Below are 17,774 nucleotides of genomic sequence, written 5' to 3'. Positions count from 1 at the left end.
TTTAACCGAGCGGTCAAATGTGTTCTGTTCACGATCACATAGGACAGCTTTCAAGAAATGTGATTTTGCCTTTAGGCCTTAAATTGTAAAAAAATAATTCATAATTTTTACTAAATGTTACATTTTCGTCATTGAATTCAGTGATTCAGTCATCATCTCAGTTCAATTTAAATAGTATCTGTGCATTTATTTGCAATCAAGAAAACAATATCGCTGTAGATGAAGTGACCTCAACTAAGCAAGCCAGAGGCGACAGCGGCAAGGAACTGAAACTCCATCAGTGACAGAATGGAGAAAAAAACCTTGGGAGGAACCAGGCTCAGTTGGGGGGCCAGTTCTCCTCTGACCAGACGAAACCAGTAGTTCAATTCCAGGCTGCAGCAAAGTCAGATTGTGCAGAGGGCTCATCTGGTTCCTTGTCCCGGTCCTGAGACAAGGGACCCTATCAGACACCCAGCGCAATGCGATGCAAGGCGCAGCGCAAGTGTGTTTGCTAGTTTCAGTCCGGCGCTGTTCACATTTTCTCATCCAGCGCCACGTCGTTTAATTAGCAAATGCATTTGAGCCCATTTGTGCACCCAGGGGCATGCTGGTCTAAAAAGAGGTGTGTTCAGGCGCATTGCTGGCCCAATACGATTTTAAGGAGTTGAAAATAGACTGCGCCATAGAGCAACTCAAACCTGGTCTAAAGTCTGGTGCAATGTTTTTTCTTTGTTATTTAAAAGGTGTGTTAGAATAGGCAGGTCCACAACACGTGTACATGCTGCTTATTAAACACAGGGATGCACAGCAGCACACAAACATGCCAAATATAAAAAGGATTGCAAAGCATAGCATTTTTTTTTGTAGGCTAATTAAATATAAAAATGCCTACATTTCATAATGGATAGCCATCACATGCACTGTAAAAAATGGCTGTGAAATCTACAGTAATTTACTGTCGATTTCACAGTAACATTACTGTATAAGATTTTTACAGTAAAATATTGTAAAGTTTACAGTAAGACTGTAAAAATCACAGTAGTCCAAGCATTACAGTTGAAATCACAGTAGTCAAAGCATTACTGTAAAAAAATCACAATTTAGCCACTATAGTACTGTAAATAGTAAAGTAAACTACTGTAATTTTCCTTTTTTTATCATATCTTTCTTTGTACCCCTTTCACATGGACAACTCCAGATTATTGTTGTTCATAATTCATTACCGGAATATGATGTAAATACTCAATGGTGAGCTTTAAGTAAAAGTGTAATATTAATAAATTAAAATGTGTCATGTAACTTGTACTCTGATGCACCTGCTGCAGGTTTCTATTCCATACAATATATATTTTTTAAAGAATTCACATAAGATTCCAAGAATATTTTTTGTTTGTTTGTTTGTTTTGTGACTGTAAATGGGTGTTTGGGTGTAAATGGGTGTTAACAGGGCAATAAAATATTTGATAAGCCTTATCTTAAACTTCTCCAAAGTCTCCGCTGACATGGTCTAACAATATAGGCTTCATAAACGCATCATTTTTTGAGATATCATCCTCAGATTTGAACTGAAGCATGACCATTGGTTATAAGTTGCAATAGTATATTCACATAATTATGTATATTAATATTTAAATATTAATATTTTATACATTTAATAAATATAATCTTAATATTTGTTGTTTTTATTTTTATTTTTTATTCTCAATATTAATAACATCTGATTAATTTTGAGTTTTGAACTTGAGCCAAAACTCTCAAGCTTTGTAAATATATGTAGGTTATGTGTCTATTCAGAATGACTTATGAGCAGCAGCCTTTTTATTTTGGGTAGGCTATGTCATGTGCATTACTTCCCAAAATTGGGGCTGTCTGGTTAACTCATAAATACGTACCATGGGATTTTTATTTTACAAACATCAGTGTTATATATATTTTTTTCCTTCGGAAGCAGGAGAGATAAAGGTGCAAGTTTCCAGAGCTGTTTGGCAAAATCAAAGCGCCAGAGTGGGCGGAGTTTACCCAGTCTAGAACGATCTAGTATCTGTGGGGGAAAAAAGCGCGAAAGAGGCAGCAGCACTTGAATTTCTGACTCGTCGTCAGTGACAGACAAGTTCCGTTAATTCTCAAATCTAAGTTTCTTTACACCCGGTTTTGTCTTGTAACGTTATTTATTTTGTTTTCGTCTTTGTGTTGATTTCTTTAACTTTTTGCCTGAGAGGAATTCAGCGAAAACGTTTCCGTGAGAGCTCCGACGGAGACGTCTTCGCAGCCGTTAACGTTAAGCTCCGTTAATAACAGACTATTACTCAAATGTACGTTTCTTTATACACGGATTTGTCTTGTGGTTGTAAAGTTATTTATTTTGTTTTCGTCTTTGTGTTGATATCTTTCACTTTTTGCCTGAGAGGAATTCAGCGAAAACGTTTCCGTGAGAGCTCCGACGGAGACGTTTTCACAGGCTTTAACGTTAATGTATTTTTCCCACCCGTGGCCTCTGCCGGAGTTTCCATCTTGGAATCGCGGATCCTTCACAGACTGCTTATCGGGACTTCCAGAAAATCAGTAAGTAACTCTACCATCACTACTTGGAGCAAAAAATAAAAATAAAAAAAGGAAAAATAGAAAGTTCAGTGCCACACCCTTGTCAGGCTGTGGAAAGCCAAGTGTATACAGCTAGCGCTAGGAGTATAATTAGTTAGCTTTCCATCAAGATGAATTACTCGTGCAAGCACTGTAATTTCACCACAGCTTCAATTACTGCATTTGTTCGTCATTTGAGCATACACAGAAATCTAGCTAACTTTAGATTTCCATGTGGCGTAGCAAAATGCTTTGCCACTTTTGTGACTCGTGGTGCCGTTCAGAGCCACATGTACCGTTTTCACAAGAAGACCGCTAAACCAGTAACGTTACTTAAAAGGAACATTGATGGAGTTGATTTGGCTTGCTCTGTTGAAGGTTGTAACTATGTGTCAGCAAATTTTCCAAGCTTACATGAACATCTTCAGTGGCATATTAAATATGGCACAAAAGTGTCATGCCCTTATATTAATTGTTTAAAACATTTCCGTGTCCGTTCAACCTTTGCCTCGCACTTGAATCGGAAACACAAGAGTATATCTACTTCTCCACGTATTAGCCAAAGTTCTACCAGTGCTGCTAGTACTAACATCACCTGTGCCTCCATGTCATCAGACAGTGAACTAGATCACACTTTTGAGACCACTTTTGACGATGATAATGACAACACAGAAGATGAAGTGGACACAGATGATTTTATGAACAATCTGGCCATGTTTTATCTCCGAATGCAGGCTAAAATGCTGTTACCAGCCAGTACAATTCAGACCTTAATAGAGGAAATACAAGAGGTACACAACACTGGTTTGACTCATCTATTGTCTAGGATGCATGAAGAGTTAACAAATCTGAATGTCCCTGAAAGTGATATTAAGAGGCTCCTTGATAATCTCTCAAAAGATAACCTTCTGAAAATGTGCAACGAAGGAGTGTTTAGAACAAATCAAACCCGTAAAACCTTCTTTAAGAGCAGATTTAGCTATGTTGAGCCAGTCAAGACTTATTTGGGCATTGATGCTAAAGGCAAAGAGAGGTTCTACCAGTACGTGCCCATCAAGGATACAGTAAAATCACTCCTCTCTCAGAACTCTGTTAAAGAACAGTATGCCCAAGCTAAAGCTGACACAGAAACAAATCCTGATGTTCTGGAAGATGTGAGAGATGGTAGAAACTTTAAAGAGAATATACTTTTACGAGATTCACCAACTTCATTGTCTCTCATCTTGTATCAGGATTCTTTCGAAGTTGCGAACCCACTGGGCTCAGGCAGAAAAAAACACAAAATACTGGCCATGTACATGACACTTGCAGAGATTGCACCACACAACAGGTCTTCCATTGATCCAATGCAACTTGTTATGTTGTGCAGAGAGGAGGATTTCCAATTTTTTGGACAAGAAAAAGTGTTCTCCACTTTAGTCAGTGACTTAAAAGAAATGGAGGAAAATGGAATTGAATATGGTGCTGAGGAGAAAATAAAAGGCTCTGTGATTGCCATTACTGGAGATAATCTGGGGTCACACAGTATTGGCGGGTTTACTGAAAACTTCAGTAAAAGCACACATTTTTGCCGGTACTGTGTCATCGACAGAGTGTCTTTTCAAACAGATCCCTGCAAATCTGGTCCTAAAAGAACCATAGAGAGTTACAAAAATAGTGTGGCAGACCTGGCAGACCAGGAGATGAACAGTGGAGTAAAATTTGACTCAATTTTCAATCAGTTGAAATATTTTCATGTTTGCCAGCCAGGGCTCCCTCCGTGCCTGGGTCATGACCTGTTTGAAGGGGTTGTTTCATTTGATCTTGCTATGTACATTAAGCACTTAGTGACAGTGGGCAAACACTTTACCTATGGTCAACTGAATCGGACTATATCACAGTTCACATACCTAGGCAGTGATGCAAATAACAAGCCATGTGAGGTTAAAACTAATGCGGAGAAGCTGGGAGGACATGCTGCTCAAAACTGGTGCCTCTTACGTCTCTTTCCTATTCTGGTTGGAGACCGAATCAAAAATCCACTTGATGATGAGGTGTGGCAGTTGTGCTTAAAGCTCAGAGAAATTGTGGATTTGATATGTGCACCCAAGATCCATACCAACCAAGTAGCATACCTTAAGATTCTCATTGAGGAATACATCCAGCTAAGAACTGCCACATTCCCAGAAAAGACACTTAAACCCAAACACCACTATCTTGTCCATTACCCAGAACTCATTCTTCAGTTTGGTCCCCTCATTAGGTTGTGGACATTGCGCTTTGAAAGCAAGCACTCATATTTTAAGCAGTGTGCAAGGAAACTGCATAACTTTAAAAACCTCTGCAGTACCTTAGCAGAAAGACACCAGTTGCTACAAGCATATTTACATGCTGGTAACTTATTTCCTCCAACTCTGCAAATGGGCCAACCAAGTAAATTCGACGACCAACTGTACCAGATTGGCATTCAGAGAGCTATCAGTCTCAAGGGTCTCCGCCCAGAAGACACTACTGAAACACCCTCTGTCACTTTCAAAGGCACTCTGTACAAAAGAGGCATGACTGTTGTAGTGGACCAAAATGACACAGGGTATCTACTTGGGAAAATACTGTTGATACTGGTAAACGAGGCAAACGTACATTTTGTTGTCCAGCAGTATCAGTCTGTGCCTGTTGTGGATCTTGGTGTTTATTGCTTACAAAGCAACTCAGAAGCACAATATCAGTGTTTGACTGTAGAGAATCTTGCAGATTATTACCCTCTTTCTGTATATAATCAATTTGGTCTTAATCTTGTTGCTCTGCATCATTCTGTGTTTCAGAAGAATGAGTAATGGACTCCATTGAGAAGGCAATACAGGCCGTGCTACCACAGCTAGATGAAGCAAAGCTTGAAACTTTAGTCAATGAGTTGGTGGAAGTAGGTGTTGAAGGACCAGATGATCTGCAGTTTATTCAAGAAGATGACATCAAACATCTGCTCACACCCATTCAGTGCAGAAAAATTATTCATTCCTTGAAAGGTGAGATTAGTTCTTTTAATTAACATATATTAGTTGATCCGCTACAATTAATAACTAAATAAATCCGCAATCATTCAATCATAATTTTGTAAAAAAAAAAAAGAAAGAAAAAAAAAAGTTGTTATATGTGGATGTTAGTGTATACCTGGTCCAAGATTCTGTCCCCTTTGGTCAGGCAGGTGACATGTTGATAGAACTTGAGGAGTACAGATTGAGGTTAGAATTATTGAAATCCCCCGCGGCAATAGATGCCCTTCTGGATGTGCAGTTTGCTGTTTGCTAATGGCAGCATATAAAGCCAAATTTGCTTAAAAAAAAAAAAAAACATGGTATATAAGGGAAAAATAAAAACTATATTCTTGCCTCTGCAATGCTGTCTCTGCACTAGATACAGTTATTCCACGCAAAACTACAGACCCACAACTTTCCAAAGAGCCTAATCACTTGATTATAGGCCCAAGTATGTAAGAACAGTGCAATACAGTACAGAAGGATAGTGGTCGCATTGCAATTGAAAACAGCATTTAAAATATTGCCCGTATTCCCCCATCCATGCAGATCCCATAGTCATGCATTGCATTTGCTCTTTTTTTAAACACATTGATTTTAACATACACCTGCAATGCGGCTGGAAAAAAGCACATCATCAAAAATATTTCAATGTTAACATGTAAAATAATTTTCTTGTTTGCCATCAGTTGACCTCAAATCACCCATCTAGGCTGATTAGTAATTGAGATGAAGCCATGGCAACCATTTTTGAAATGACCCTTTTCCCAAGGTCACATTTAAATACATTGTAGTCTGTTATTTAGTATTTTTTATAGTTTGTATATTTGAACTGTACCAGAATCCAAAAAAACAAACAAAAAACATTTTATATAAATTTTGTTGGTTTAACCCTATATTGACCCACCTATAAGGACTTGACGGCCACCATTTTGATTTTTTTTTTTTTTTTTTTAAGTTTTAGTTTAAGTACATCTGATACTATTGTAAACCACTAAGAAAACTTTTGTTAGATTTTTTTTTTTTTTTGGGTCAAACCTTATTTTCACCTGACTATTCTGTGCTTTCACAGTGTGTAATGCAGGTCCTTCAAATCCCCAGCTGAGCCCTTCATCGTCTGAGCCACTGTCAGTTGCCTATTCCAGCACATGCCCCATATCATCTATAAGTCCCATCTCTGCATGGGTGAACAGTTTTGAGGTGCCATGGAACAAAGTGAGGCTGACTCTTAGAAGAGCAGTAGATGCTGGTGAGAGGCCAGCTCCGGATGACCGCAGACACTTGATAAAAGTCACTGTTGATGCGATGAGAGAGCGTTCCTTGAACCCTACTCGCAGAGAGTGTGTGGTAGTGGCTAAAGCTATAACTCAAAAATATCCAAATAGCTTTTTAGACAAAAATGAAGAGGGGGAGCTAATTGGATGTGGGTATTTCAGCGTTATAAATCAGCTCAAAACCAGAGTAGAATATTTGAATCGAGGCAACTCTCTTTCCCATCTGAGGAAGCACAAACGCACCCAGAGAGATGATGAGGATGGTGATGATGACCAGCCAGCAGTAGCTACATGTGCAAGAATCGACAGTTATGGGTGTGTTCGTTGGCAGCCAGCGGACTATCCAGATGGGGAAACATCAGCATCATTAGAGGAAAAGAAGCTTGAGATGATTGATATATTCAGCCGAGAGGGACTAAAGGGCGCTGAGAGAGGAAGGGTAGAAGACCTAATGGCAATCACTTATGCCAAACAGCGGGAATACATCAACGCAAAGCCTTCCCCAAGCATTCTGAATGTTTGTAAAGAGTGGCCATTTCTCTTTTCACAGAAGTTTTTATTGTCACACTTCACCACTCTCACCAATGTTGAACTATAAACAAGACTGAATGAAGATATGGACAAAAAGGGTAAAAGACTCCTGGATTTCTTCAGTAGTCAGATTACAAAGTGGAGGAAAGAAGTAAGAGCTGTTCTGAAGGAAGCCATAAAGAAGGAGCGAGAAGGATCTGATGGCCTAGCAGCGATGCTTGTGATGTTGGCACACTTCAAAGAGCAAGAGGAGTCACTTTTTCTCATTGCTGATGTAAGTTCCTTAATTATTTAAATCCTTTATTTGGAGTTTTCAACAATTAATTGTCAAATTTATTGTGGAAGAATCATTTTCCCTGATTAGAGTGAACCCCCCCCCCCCCCCTCAAATTGTTAATGCAGGTTGACGAACCTCCAGTTTTTCAAGTAAATACAGGTTTGTGTCAGGTTTATGTTATTGGTGGTTGAGCACTTTTTCCTTGATAGACCTCACCTCACAATATAACCCACATGGTGCAACCTTCTATCTCAATTCCTGGGTAAATGCTGGGTAAAGTCACTGTTGTCCACTGTGAGCACAATATTTTAATTAAGAGAAAATTGATGTAGTGTTGTAATTGATAAAGATATTGTGGTACTTAGTTAATTTTTTGTGTAAACCTTTCACAAACCTTCAGAGCAAAAAAAAAAGGACCATTGCTCATTGCTTCCTTATTAACAAATTTCAAAAAGCTTTTTCTATCCTAGAGATAATATACAGTCTACCTTGTTTCAAGTAACTCTTATCTTTGCTGGCATAGGAGACTACCACTCCCGCAGACGCAGAGGCCCAGCTGTCTCTCCCAGTCACTCCAAGGATCATCATGCTTGGTAAGTTTCACATTCAATGTTAACGAATCCTTTGAATGTATAGGGCACAAGCAAAGCAAAGTTTCTGGAAAACACTAGTGAATGTGTGTTGTGTCATTCTCTGCTTCTGCACCAGTCAGTAACAGCACAGTCACTCCAAATTTAAGTTATGTGGAGTAATCTCTCATCTTTAGTAGCCACCTATAATGTCGTGATTGCTATTTCAGATTGCTTGCTATGCCTGTATCACTCATAGTTTTTCTATCACCAAACCAGTTATTGCTGCTTAAAGGATTAGTTCACCTCAAAATGAAAATTTCCTAATAATTAACTCTCACCCCAATGCCATCCAAGATATCCATCTCTTTCTTTCCTCAGTGGAAGAGAAATTAAGTCTGAGGAAAACATTTCTGGATTTTTCTTTGAATAATGGACTTCAATTGTAACCAACGTTTTGAAGTCCAAATCAATGCAGTTCAATTGTTAGGATTGAGCTGGGAACTACATCATCACATCGAAAGGTCGCGCTCCATTTCGCCGGCCATCTTTGTGTATTTCCACCGGCGATATCGAGCGCAACCTTTCGCTCAATCCTAACAATTGTAGTTAAAAATTATATAAATTATTATAATTTTTTTTTTAGAAAATGACCAAACATTTCGCTAGATAAGACCCTAATCCTCAGCTGGGATCCTGCACAGCCCGTTGAAGCACTTCAAAGATCTTTGAAACTGCATTGATTTAGACTTCAAAACGTTGGTTACAATTGAAGTCCATTATTCGAAGAAAAATCCAGAAATGTTTAGTCAGACTTAATTTCTCTTCCACTGAGGAAAGAAAGACATGGATATCTTGGATGGCATTGGGGTGAGTAAATTATTAGGAAATTTTCATTTTGAGGTGAACTAATCCTTTAAAGGAACACTCCACCGTTTTTTGAAATGGGGCTTATTCACATTATTTCCTGCATTTAGATAGGTGGGCAAATGCATTTTTGTGTCAGTGCATGCATTGTTTTAGTTTGACTGGGTCGGCGTTAGCTTAGCTTAGCACAATGAATGGAATCCTTTGTTGCCAGCTAGCATGGCCTGAGTAAAAGTGATCAAAAAAATAAAAAAAACCCCACCTAATTACTTCTTGTGGCCTGCGTATTCACAACGAGTACAAATAGCGATCCAGATTAACACTAGGCGATTTCCTAGACAGATATTGACTTGGGACTATATTATGGGGAAGCACAGGCGAAGCACTGCTGCTTAGGCGAAGCACTGCTACTTCGGCGCAGAGATATCACGCAACACATGAAATCCCACGACTTCCGTCAACATACCGGCATGAATAGTAGCTGCCTGGCTATTTTCCTTACAGTACACGAATGGCTATGTATTACTATGAAATATAATTTGTGATGACTCTTGTCTTTACTAAGGAGAGACAATCCTGACTGCAAAAAAATGGATGCTGTCGATCGAGGGGAGGGTCGTAATCCCACCTGGTGCTCACATGGCAGACTTCACCACTGCCTTTGCCGCTCTCTTCGCCTGTTACTATGTATTCAACCTAGAGTATCAGGTGGAAGCCAGCACAACACTGGAGTTTGTTCAGAGGTATTTTTTATCTTAAATAGTTTGATTACAGTGTAAAAGCAAATTGACAATTGAAAAGCTGTTCAAAATCATCTTCTCCCTTTAAAATTAGGGGTGTGAACTGACACTGGTCTCACGGTTCGGTTCGATTACGATTATCATGTCATCGATTCAGTTCAATTCGATATCACAATGCATCGCGATGCACCGCATACTCAATTTGACATTTTTCTTCAAAAGTGATGAGTGCGCGTGTGTGTGCTCGCCTGTTGAAACAGTGACATTCCAGTTGGGAGTAAAGCTTGTTTATGCCATTAAGAAAAGAAAAATCTGTCATATAAATTGTTTTAAAGAAATATTCATTTAAAAGCAGCGTTTATTAATTGGTGTATTATGTTACCATTAAAGATGCACGCATCAACCGTCGCTGAGTCCGCTGTTGAAGGTAACTATCATCCATTTATAATCACGCATAACAACACAGAATAATAGTAATTTGACCATCGGGTGCGGATACTTAAGTCAGAGAAAATTGTTGGGGCGGGTGGATGATTTATTTTTGGCTGTGGATTAAGCGTTGGAGCTCGTCCGTGCATCTCTAAAAGCAATCAGACTCTGCCAGGCGTTAACAGCTCGGGGTGAAAACGGCTAACGTGGTTTATCAAGTTAGTGGTATTACCTCCTGCATATTCTATTTGTGCGTGACATGAGTGCACAAAGTGCGTCTTCTTCAGGATGTGCTTACCAGGTTGTTCATAAAAGCTGAAATGTGCCCAGATGTAGGCTTTAAAAGTAGTTGGAGCATCTTTAATTACTCGCACTCGCGTCTCGCCTCCCTCTGCCATTGTATGCTACCGCGACAAATGACGTCAGAAAAGTGTCAGTACATTATAATCGGTTATGGTCTATTACTGAACCGATACCGTATCGTCCTCATCTAAATCGTAGAAACGATAAATTTTGACACCCCTATTTAAAATGTTATGTAATTGGGCTGGGCGATATGGCTGAAAACTATATCACAATATAAGTGTTTCATATTGGTTGATATCGATAATTATTGATATTTTTATGACCTATTTAAAATAAGGACCAGGAGAAAAATATATTACATTTAAACATTTTTATTTTAAACTTAAAGGATTAGTTCACCTCAAAACGAAAATTTCTTTCTTTCTTCAGTGGAAAAGAAATTAAGTTTTTTGAGGAAACAATAGCAACCAACTGAGTTAGTTGCCATTTGAAGTCCATTAAATTAAAAAAAAAAATCCTGAAATGTTTTCCTCAAACTTATTTTCTATTGAATAAAGAAAGACGTGAATATCTTGGATGGCATTGGGGTGAGTAAATGATTAGGAAATTTTCATTTTGGGGTGAACTAATCCTTTAACCTTCCTCTGATTCATAGGTGTGATTGGCAAAGGACAAAAAAGCAGGAAAATATAATGCGCACCTATCATGACGCAGTGACAGCACGTGTGATTATTCCAGTAGTTAGGACATCGCACAAGATTTGTGTTAACACAGAACACATTTCATCACTGGATAGTGTTTGTCGTTTATTTAAAGTGTGGTTTATGTCAGCTGAATGTGCTGAACGCTTTTCAGAGAAGATAAGGCAACGTTATTTTAGTACAATTCACACCCAGCGGTAATTCAGGGAAAAAAATCTCGGAATGCTTCACCTGAAACTTCGGTCTTCCGACCTATCATTGTGTCAGTTCTCAATTGATTTTGATGGTAATATCAATTTTAATTAACATTTTTAATTTTTTAACATTTTAATTTTTAATTTAACAGTTTGAAGACTGTGAGAGTGTGCGCGCGATGCCGGAGGAGGGGCTCTCTTTCTCTCTCTGCTCGTTCTCTCAGTAACATGCGCTTGCCTGTCAGAATTGGCGCAGCAGTCAGTCATCTTATCTACATCACTCACCGATCAAACAAGGCTTTCCACTTATCACTCCACGTCAGTTCTGTTATTGAAGAATCCAACACGAGACAACAATATGGTACAACTAAACTGTTACATGATTGGCTGGTAGTGTGTTACTCCCTATGTTGCTAGGTTACCAGTGAGTGAGTGCCTTTGTTCATGCAAAGAAAAAAAAAAAATCGAACGTTTTATCGAACGCATTTTTTATTGATATTGATTACATGTCTATCGCGATACATATTGTTAATGTTTTATGGCCCAGCCCTATTATGTAAAGTATCTAAATAGTGTAGGTTGAAGCCTCCTAACAATTTGAATGCTTTAGGAGGACTGTTGGGCATGTACACACTATATTTTTTACATAAAACCTTTTGGGAGTAATTAAGCTCTTAATTCTTCATTTTTTTTTTTTCAGGCCATCTGATGTTGAGAATATATCTTCTGGTTGAAGAATTGTAGCTTGTTCAGGAGGTTCTCTGTTGTTTTCTACGTCTCAGATCTTTAAAGGAGTATGGTGTTAATGCTTGAGTCGAATAGCCGTAGTTTGGTCTTGAGTGTCAAATGCAGCTCTTGCCTTGCCCATTCTTGTGGTTAACCATCAAGCTGGCCAGTGTCTTTCTGTTTGCACTTTGGTCGTTGTGCTAATGTGGAGACCTGTCTCAGCTGACTTCTGTTCTACCCCTCTCAGTTTCTCTTACATTTGTTGGTGTTTTTGGGACAGTAATGTGATATAATCTGCAAAGTCTAGGTCGTCCAGTTGTGTAAATGGGGTCCATTGGATCCCATTGCGCCTGTTGTCAGTGGCTTGCAGCATGATCTAGTCGGCTGCATGATCTAGTCGGCCGCATGATCTAGTCGTCCTTCGAAGAGGAATGGTAATCGAGAAAGTAGACAGCCTTGACTAACTCCTGTTGAGATGTGAAATGCCTCTGTCAGCTGGCCTTTATGTATGATTCTACATTGCTCACTGCACTTACAGTTATTCATTAATGTGCGCATATTGTCCCATCTCCTAATTCCTATACTCATGTTCATAGGTTTTTAGTCAGGATTAATCCTGACTCCAACAAGTGCACTGCCAAGGAGCAGATGAGCAAGACGACTGGGAGAGTGGTGAAGCGGAAGTCTTCATACATGAACCCCCATGTAATCTCCTTCATCAGGGACTTCACGGAGTTCTATTTGCTAACTGACTAGATACAGGTGAGGTTCTGATAATAGCTTTAATAATAATATAGGTATCTGTGGGTTTAATATAATTAATCATAATTTGATAATAATAATAATAATAATAATTATTAGGAATGCACCAATACTGGTATTGATATTGGGCCGATACTAAGCTCAATGTTCTCGTAGTCGTAAAAATGATTTTTTTTACTCCGATACCAACAACCGATACCAGGCGTGTAAATAGTGTTTGTGTTTAGAAAAAGAAACACTGACAACAGAGGGTATAATGGGGATAAAAAAGGCAGTATATGAAGTAAATCTATCTTACTAGTGAAATATTAAACGAAATATAGTAACACACATTGCTTTGGTGCGCGAGCTGATAAGAGAAAAACGTGCTGTGGCTTGAGCGTGCAGCGAGACAGACACGTGAGCTAGTTGAGCGCATCCATTTATCCAAACGTCATTGGAAAGTTTGTAGTTCAGTCAGATGTAAATGGCAAAGAAAGTCAAACAAGACAATGTAGCTTATCAACGTTAACTGACGAGAGAGAGAGACTTGTTGATTGCTCTTGATTGACTAAATCATATATCTAAGTAAAACATAAACTGTTACCTTATTTATTAGGGCTGGGTAAAAAAAATATAGATTTTTTTATTTTAATTGATTCTCATTTTTGCAAAACTGATACTGATTCTTAAACATTTTCATCGAGACATCAGTAGCTATATTACTAATATCAGTGATACACGCCTTCATTCATAAAAATATTCCATTAACATATAGGGCTGGGTAGGGGTGGGTACCGAAAGCTGGTATTAAACGGGCCCCGGGGCTGAATTTTGAAAGACCGCTGTATCGATAAGCTCGGACGTTATCGGTTATGCTGTTGGTACTTGGAAAAATACACGTAATGTTATTATTGCTATAAAGACGTTTTATTTCGCCAACCTTTTCTATATACCATAATATTAAACCATTTGTCTGTGATGCATTTTTGCTATTCGCAGTCCGAGACAGAGAGATCTCCACAGTGCGCACATGACAGCCCTAATGAGTGACGTTGGAGGACAGAACTAAACATTCAAACATAGCCTGGTTTCACTTCAGATTTGTGATTACTCTGATTTTATTTTAGATTTTGGCTTCCAAAGATTATAATAACAATATATTTGAGGTAAAACCATTAAAAACTATAGCTGCATTCTGTATAGCGCAACTTAATTCCCTTTGCAGCAGTAGGCTACGCTCTCATTTTTCCCTAAAACTTAAACGTAACGACAGAATCAGATTCAGCATTCAGTGATTGTTGTAAAATGCAGTCTAGCTACTGTTGCTAAATTGTGGAGACGCGTTTAATAATAAAAAGAGCTATTAATAGCACAAAAATATGCTCATGAGATGCTGTTCCCAAGGTGGCGCACGCAACGAGATGAGCAAATTATACTTTCAGTTTCATGTGCACATCTAAACTAGCAAATGTACACAAAAATATGTCTAAAATGGACGTAGGTATGGAAATAGTTGTCAGAAAATATAGCGCATCAGTCGCCTATTAGATCTGCACTCGGTCTTAAAGGGTCAGTGTCTAATAAACATGCTGACGATTGCACCATTACTGTGAATTAAACAAAAAAAAGGCTTAAATGAATAACTTCAGCTTTAATAAGCATTAATCTATCTATGATAAACGATGCAGCGTTATTTTACATTTGATTGCTTTACTAGAATTCTGTTTAGACCATACCTGAACAGTAGTAGACCTTCCTGAAATGAAAGCACTGTGTAGGCCTATATAATGTGTATCTTTGTTAATTGTTTATCTTTTGTTATGTATATATATAATATATATATATATATTTATCAAAGAGTACCGACAAGAATACCATTAAAGTATCGGATCGATCGATCAAAGCCGTATCGGTAAGAGTAGTAATACCATTAAAACCTTAATGATTCAGATATTCCAATTCGATTTCGATTCGCAAGCTTTCGATTCTTGATTTTAAATTAATAATAAGAAATTAAGAGCCACAAACCTGTATATTAAACTCTTTTTATTTTAGGTACTCTTGGGTACATTAAAACAGAACCCAACTCTATATTTCAAATGAATAGAGAGGATTTTTATGCAAGTCAGAACAGTCGCTTGCCTTGATCAAACATGATCAGGTTATTTTATGTTTAAGATTTAACATGCATAAAATCTCACAGCATTAGCTGTAACATGGAGGCTGCAAGCCTATGAACAGTGTAGGAAAACTAATACCGGCTTTTGGGTGATAGATAAATATCAGGGTCTGAATTGCGTTTCATTATTCAGTTAAAAGAAAATTATTAACTCACCCTCCATTTCTCTCAGCCGCCAAAACAAATTTTTGTCCCGCCAAAGCCATTTGAATGGTGTGATGTAGATGACTGCTGCACTTGTGACAGGGCGCATGTTACTGATAGAACGAGCAGAGAGCCCTGGCCGCGCACGCACTCTCACAGTCGTCAAACTGTCTTGCTCTCTCTCGCTCCCTCAGGCATGTTCCTGTGGCTCAGTGGTGTAGAGCATTGCGTTAGCAGCGCAAAAGGTTATGGGTTCAATTCCCAGGGGAACATGTTAGGAAATAAATGTTAGCCTGAATGCACTGCAAGTCGCTTTGGATAAAAGCAACTGCTAAATGCATAAATGTAAATCTAAATATTAATCAAAATCAATTGAGAATTGACATGATGGTAAAAGATCGGAAGACCGAAGTTCATGTCGAGCATTCAGAGATTTTGTTTCCCCTGAATTACCGCTGGGTGTGAATTGTGCTAAAGAAAACGTTGCCTTATGTACTCTGAAAATTGTTCTGCATCACCTGAAATATAAACACTTTCAATAAACAAACAAAAAACTATCCAGTGATGAAATGTTTCCTGTGTTGACAAAAATCTTGTGCAATGTCCTAAACTCCCGGGATAATAAAGCGCGTGCCATAGTCCGCTACTGACACGTCCGATTCTCGAACTAATGACTCATTTGAACCGATTACATTTAATGAATGGTTAAAACAACTGATCTGTCCAACACTGAACTCGCGAGTCGTCTGAATCGGTGTATAACAAATTGGTAACACTTTACAATATGGTTCGATTTATTAAACTGGTTAACTACATTAGTTAACATTAACTAATAATAAACTGCACTTCTACAGCATTTATTAATCTTTCTAAATGTTAATTTCACTATTTACTAGTAGCCTACATTATTAAAATAAAAAGTTGTATTTGTTAAAAGAACACTCCACTTTTTTTGGAAATAGGCTCATTTTACAACTCCCCCAGAGTTAAACAGTTTAGTTTTACCATTTTCGAAACCATTCAGCTGATCTAATGTGTTTTCTTCTTTAATTTCAGGGCTCCAACTAGGATTCTAGGTCTCCAAGGTCAGGGCATGCAAGAGGCCATAGTGGCAGGGGAAGTTTATTTTCCTTTCTGTTTTAAATGTTCATGCAAATGTTAATTTTTTTTTTTTTTTTTTTTAAATGTTCAATGTTTTATTTTATTTCAGTATTGCCATAGTGTTATTTATTACTCTTTAGAATGTGGTAATAATCAGTTATTTAAAAAGCTTCAAAGTAGTTAAATATTTTGACCGTGTTGTATCAATTTGCGTTATTGTTCTGCCATAGCAACCAGTCATGTGGAACTAGTGAATGAACTAGTAACAGTTTGCTCTGTAACTTTACAAAACTTGTAATGAAATAGCCTCGTTTTGTAAAATTTTCTTAAGTCAGTAATTAAATTTAGCAACAGTAGAATACGCAGATAATAGACTTCACGCCATTAAAAATTACAAACACAGAATGTTCGTTAACTTTGGATGGCATAATGGCATGTTGTCCAGTGTCAATTATCCCTTTATGTTGTACCTGTTTTGTCATTCCTGTTCACCAAATGTTTTTAAATAAATAACTGTTAACAATTTTCTTATTGTCTGCAGTTGATTGCAGGGTTTAAGAATATGGGTGATTCTTTTAATGATGGCTAATATTAAGTCACAGTGATACAGTATTTAAATTGTACAGTGAGAAACTGAATTTACAGTGATTAACTGTTATCTACTGCTTATAGTACTGTATTGCATACAATACATAAAAACAGTGCTTAACTGTTTTTTGTATGTAAATACAACTAAAATCACAGTGTTTCATTGTTTTTTTTATTTTACAGTGAATACACAAAATACTGTAAATGGAAGTACAGTACCCTTACTGTAAAACGTATTCGCAGTAACTTACTGGCAACAATTAGCCAGTAAGTTACTGTAAATACAACTAAAATCACAGTATTTAATTGTTTTTGATTTCACAGTGTATATATAAAATACTGTAAATGGAAGTACAGTACCCTTACTGTAAAACATATTCACAGTAACTTACTGGCAACAATTAGCCAGTAAGTTACTGTAAATACAACTAAAATCACAGTATTTAATTGTTTTTGATTTCACAGTGTATACATAAAATACTGTAAATAGAATTACAGTACCCTTACTGTAAAACGTGTTCACAGTAACTTACTGGCTAATTGTTGCCAGTAAGTTACTGTAAATTTTACGGTAAATTTTTTACAGTGTGTATCAGAATTAAGCTATCTATCAGCTCCGTTTCATCTCAGAGACTCTTTCTTTCTTTGCGCTTGCCAAATTCCGCAGTGTAAATAGCAAATGCGTCATGGCACGAGCGCAACTGGCTCTTAAAGGGAATGGAAGATGAGTCTCTGATTGGTTAATTGCACGTTTCGCCCAAAAAATTGAGCAGTCTCAGTAATATGAAAGTCTAAATCCTGACTGGAAATCCTCACAGTTACCATTTTTCT

General features: G+C 37.8%; 1 protein-coding gene across 2 annotated transcripts; it reads left to right on the top strand.

Moving 5' to 3' along the window:
• The first annotated feature begins 1,979 nt into the window (after positions 1–1,979).
• LOC113039532 (uncharacterized) lies at positions 1,980–16,882 on the top strand. Of its 2 annotated transcripts, XM_026197433.1 has the most exons (7): positions 1,980–2,544; positions 5,364–5,564; positions 6,646–7,652; positions 8,179–8,248; positions 9,657–9,834; positions 12,784–12,949; positions 16,311–16,882. In XM_026197433.1, exons 3-6 carry the CDS (start codon positions 7,464–7,466, stop codon positions 12,941–12,943), a joined length of 597 nt encoding a protein of 198 aa, XP_026053218.1. In that variant the 5' UTR covers positions 1,980–2,544; positions 5,364–5,564; positions 6,646–7,463; the 3' UTR covers positions 12,944–12,949; positions 16,311–16,882. The 2 variants fall into 2 exon arrangements, 1 of the variants encoding a protein (XP_026053218.1); XR_003275033.1 differs by lacking the exon at positions 16,311–16,882 and having other exon boundaries at positions 12,784–12,890.
• Positions 16,883–17,774: the final 892 nt, after the last annotated feature.

This window comes from Carassius auratus, chromosome 22 (assembly GCF_003368295.1).
Source record: "Carassius auratus strain Wakin chromosome 22, ASM336829v1, whole genome shotgun sequence".
Classification (NCBI taxonomy): Eukaryota; Metazoa; Chordata; class Actinopteri; order Cypriniformes; family Cyprinidae; genus Carassius; species Carassius auratus.
Note: the sequence above shows the minus strand (reverse complement) of the source record. Positions and strands in the feature narration are given on the sequence as shown.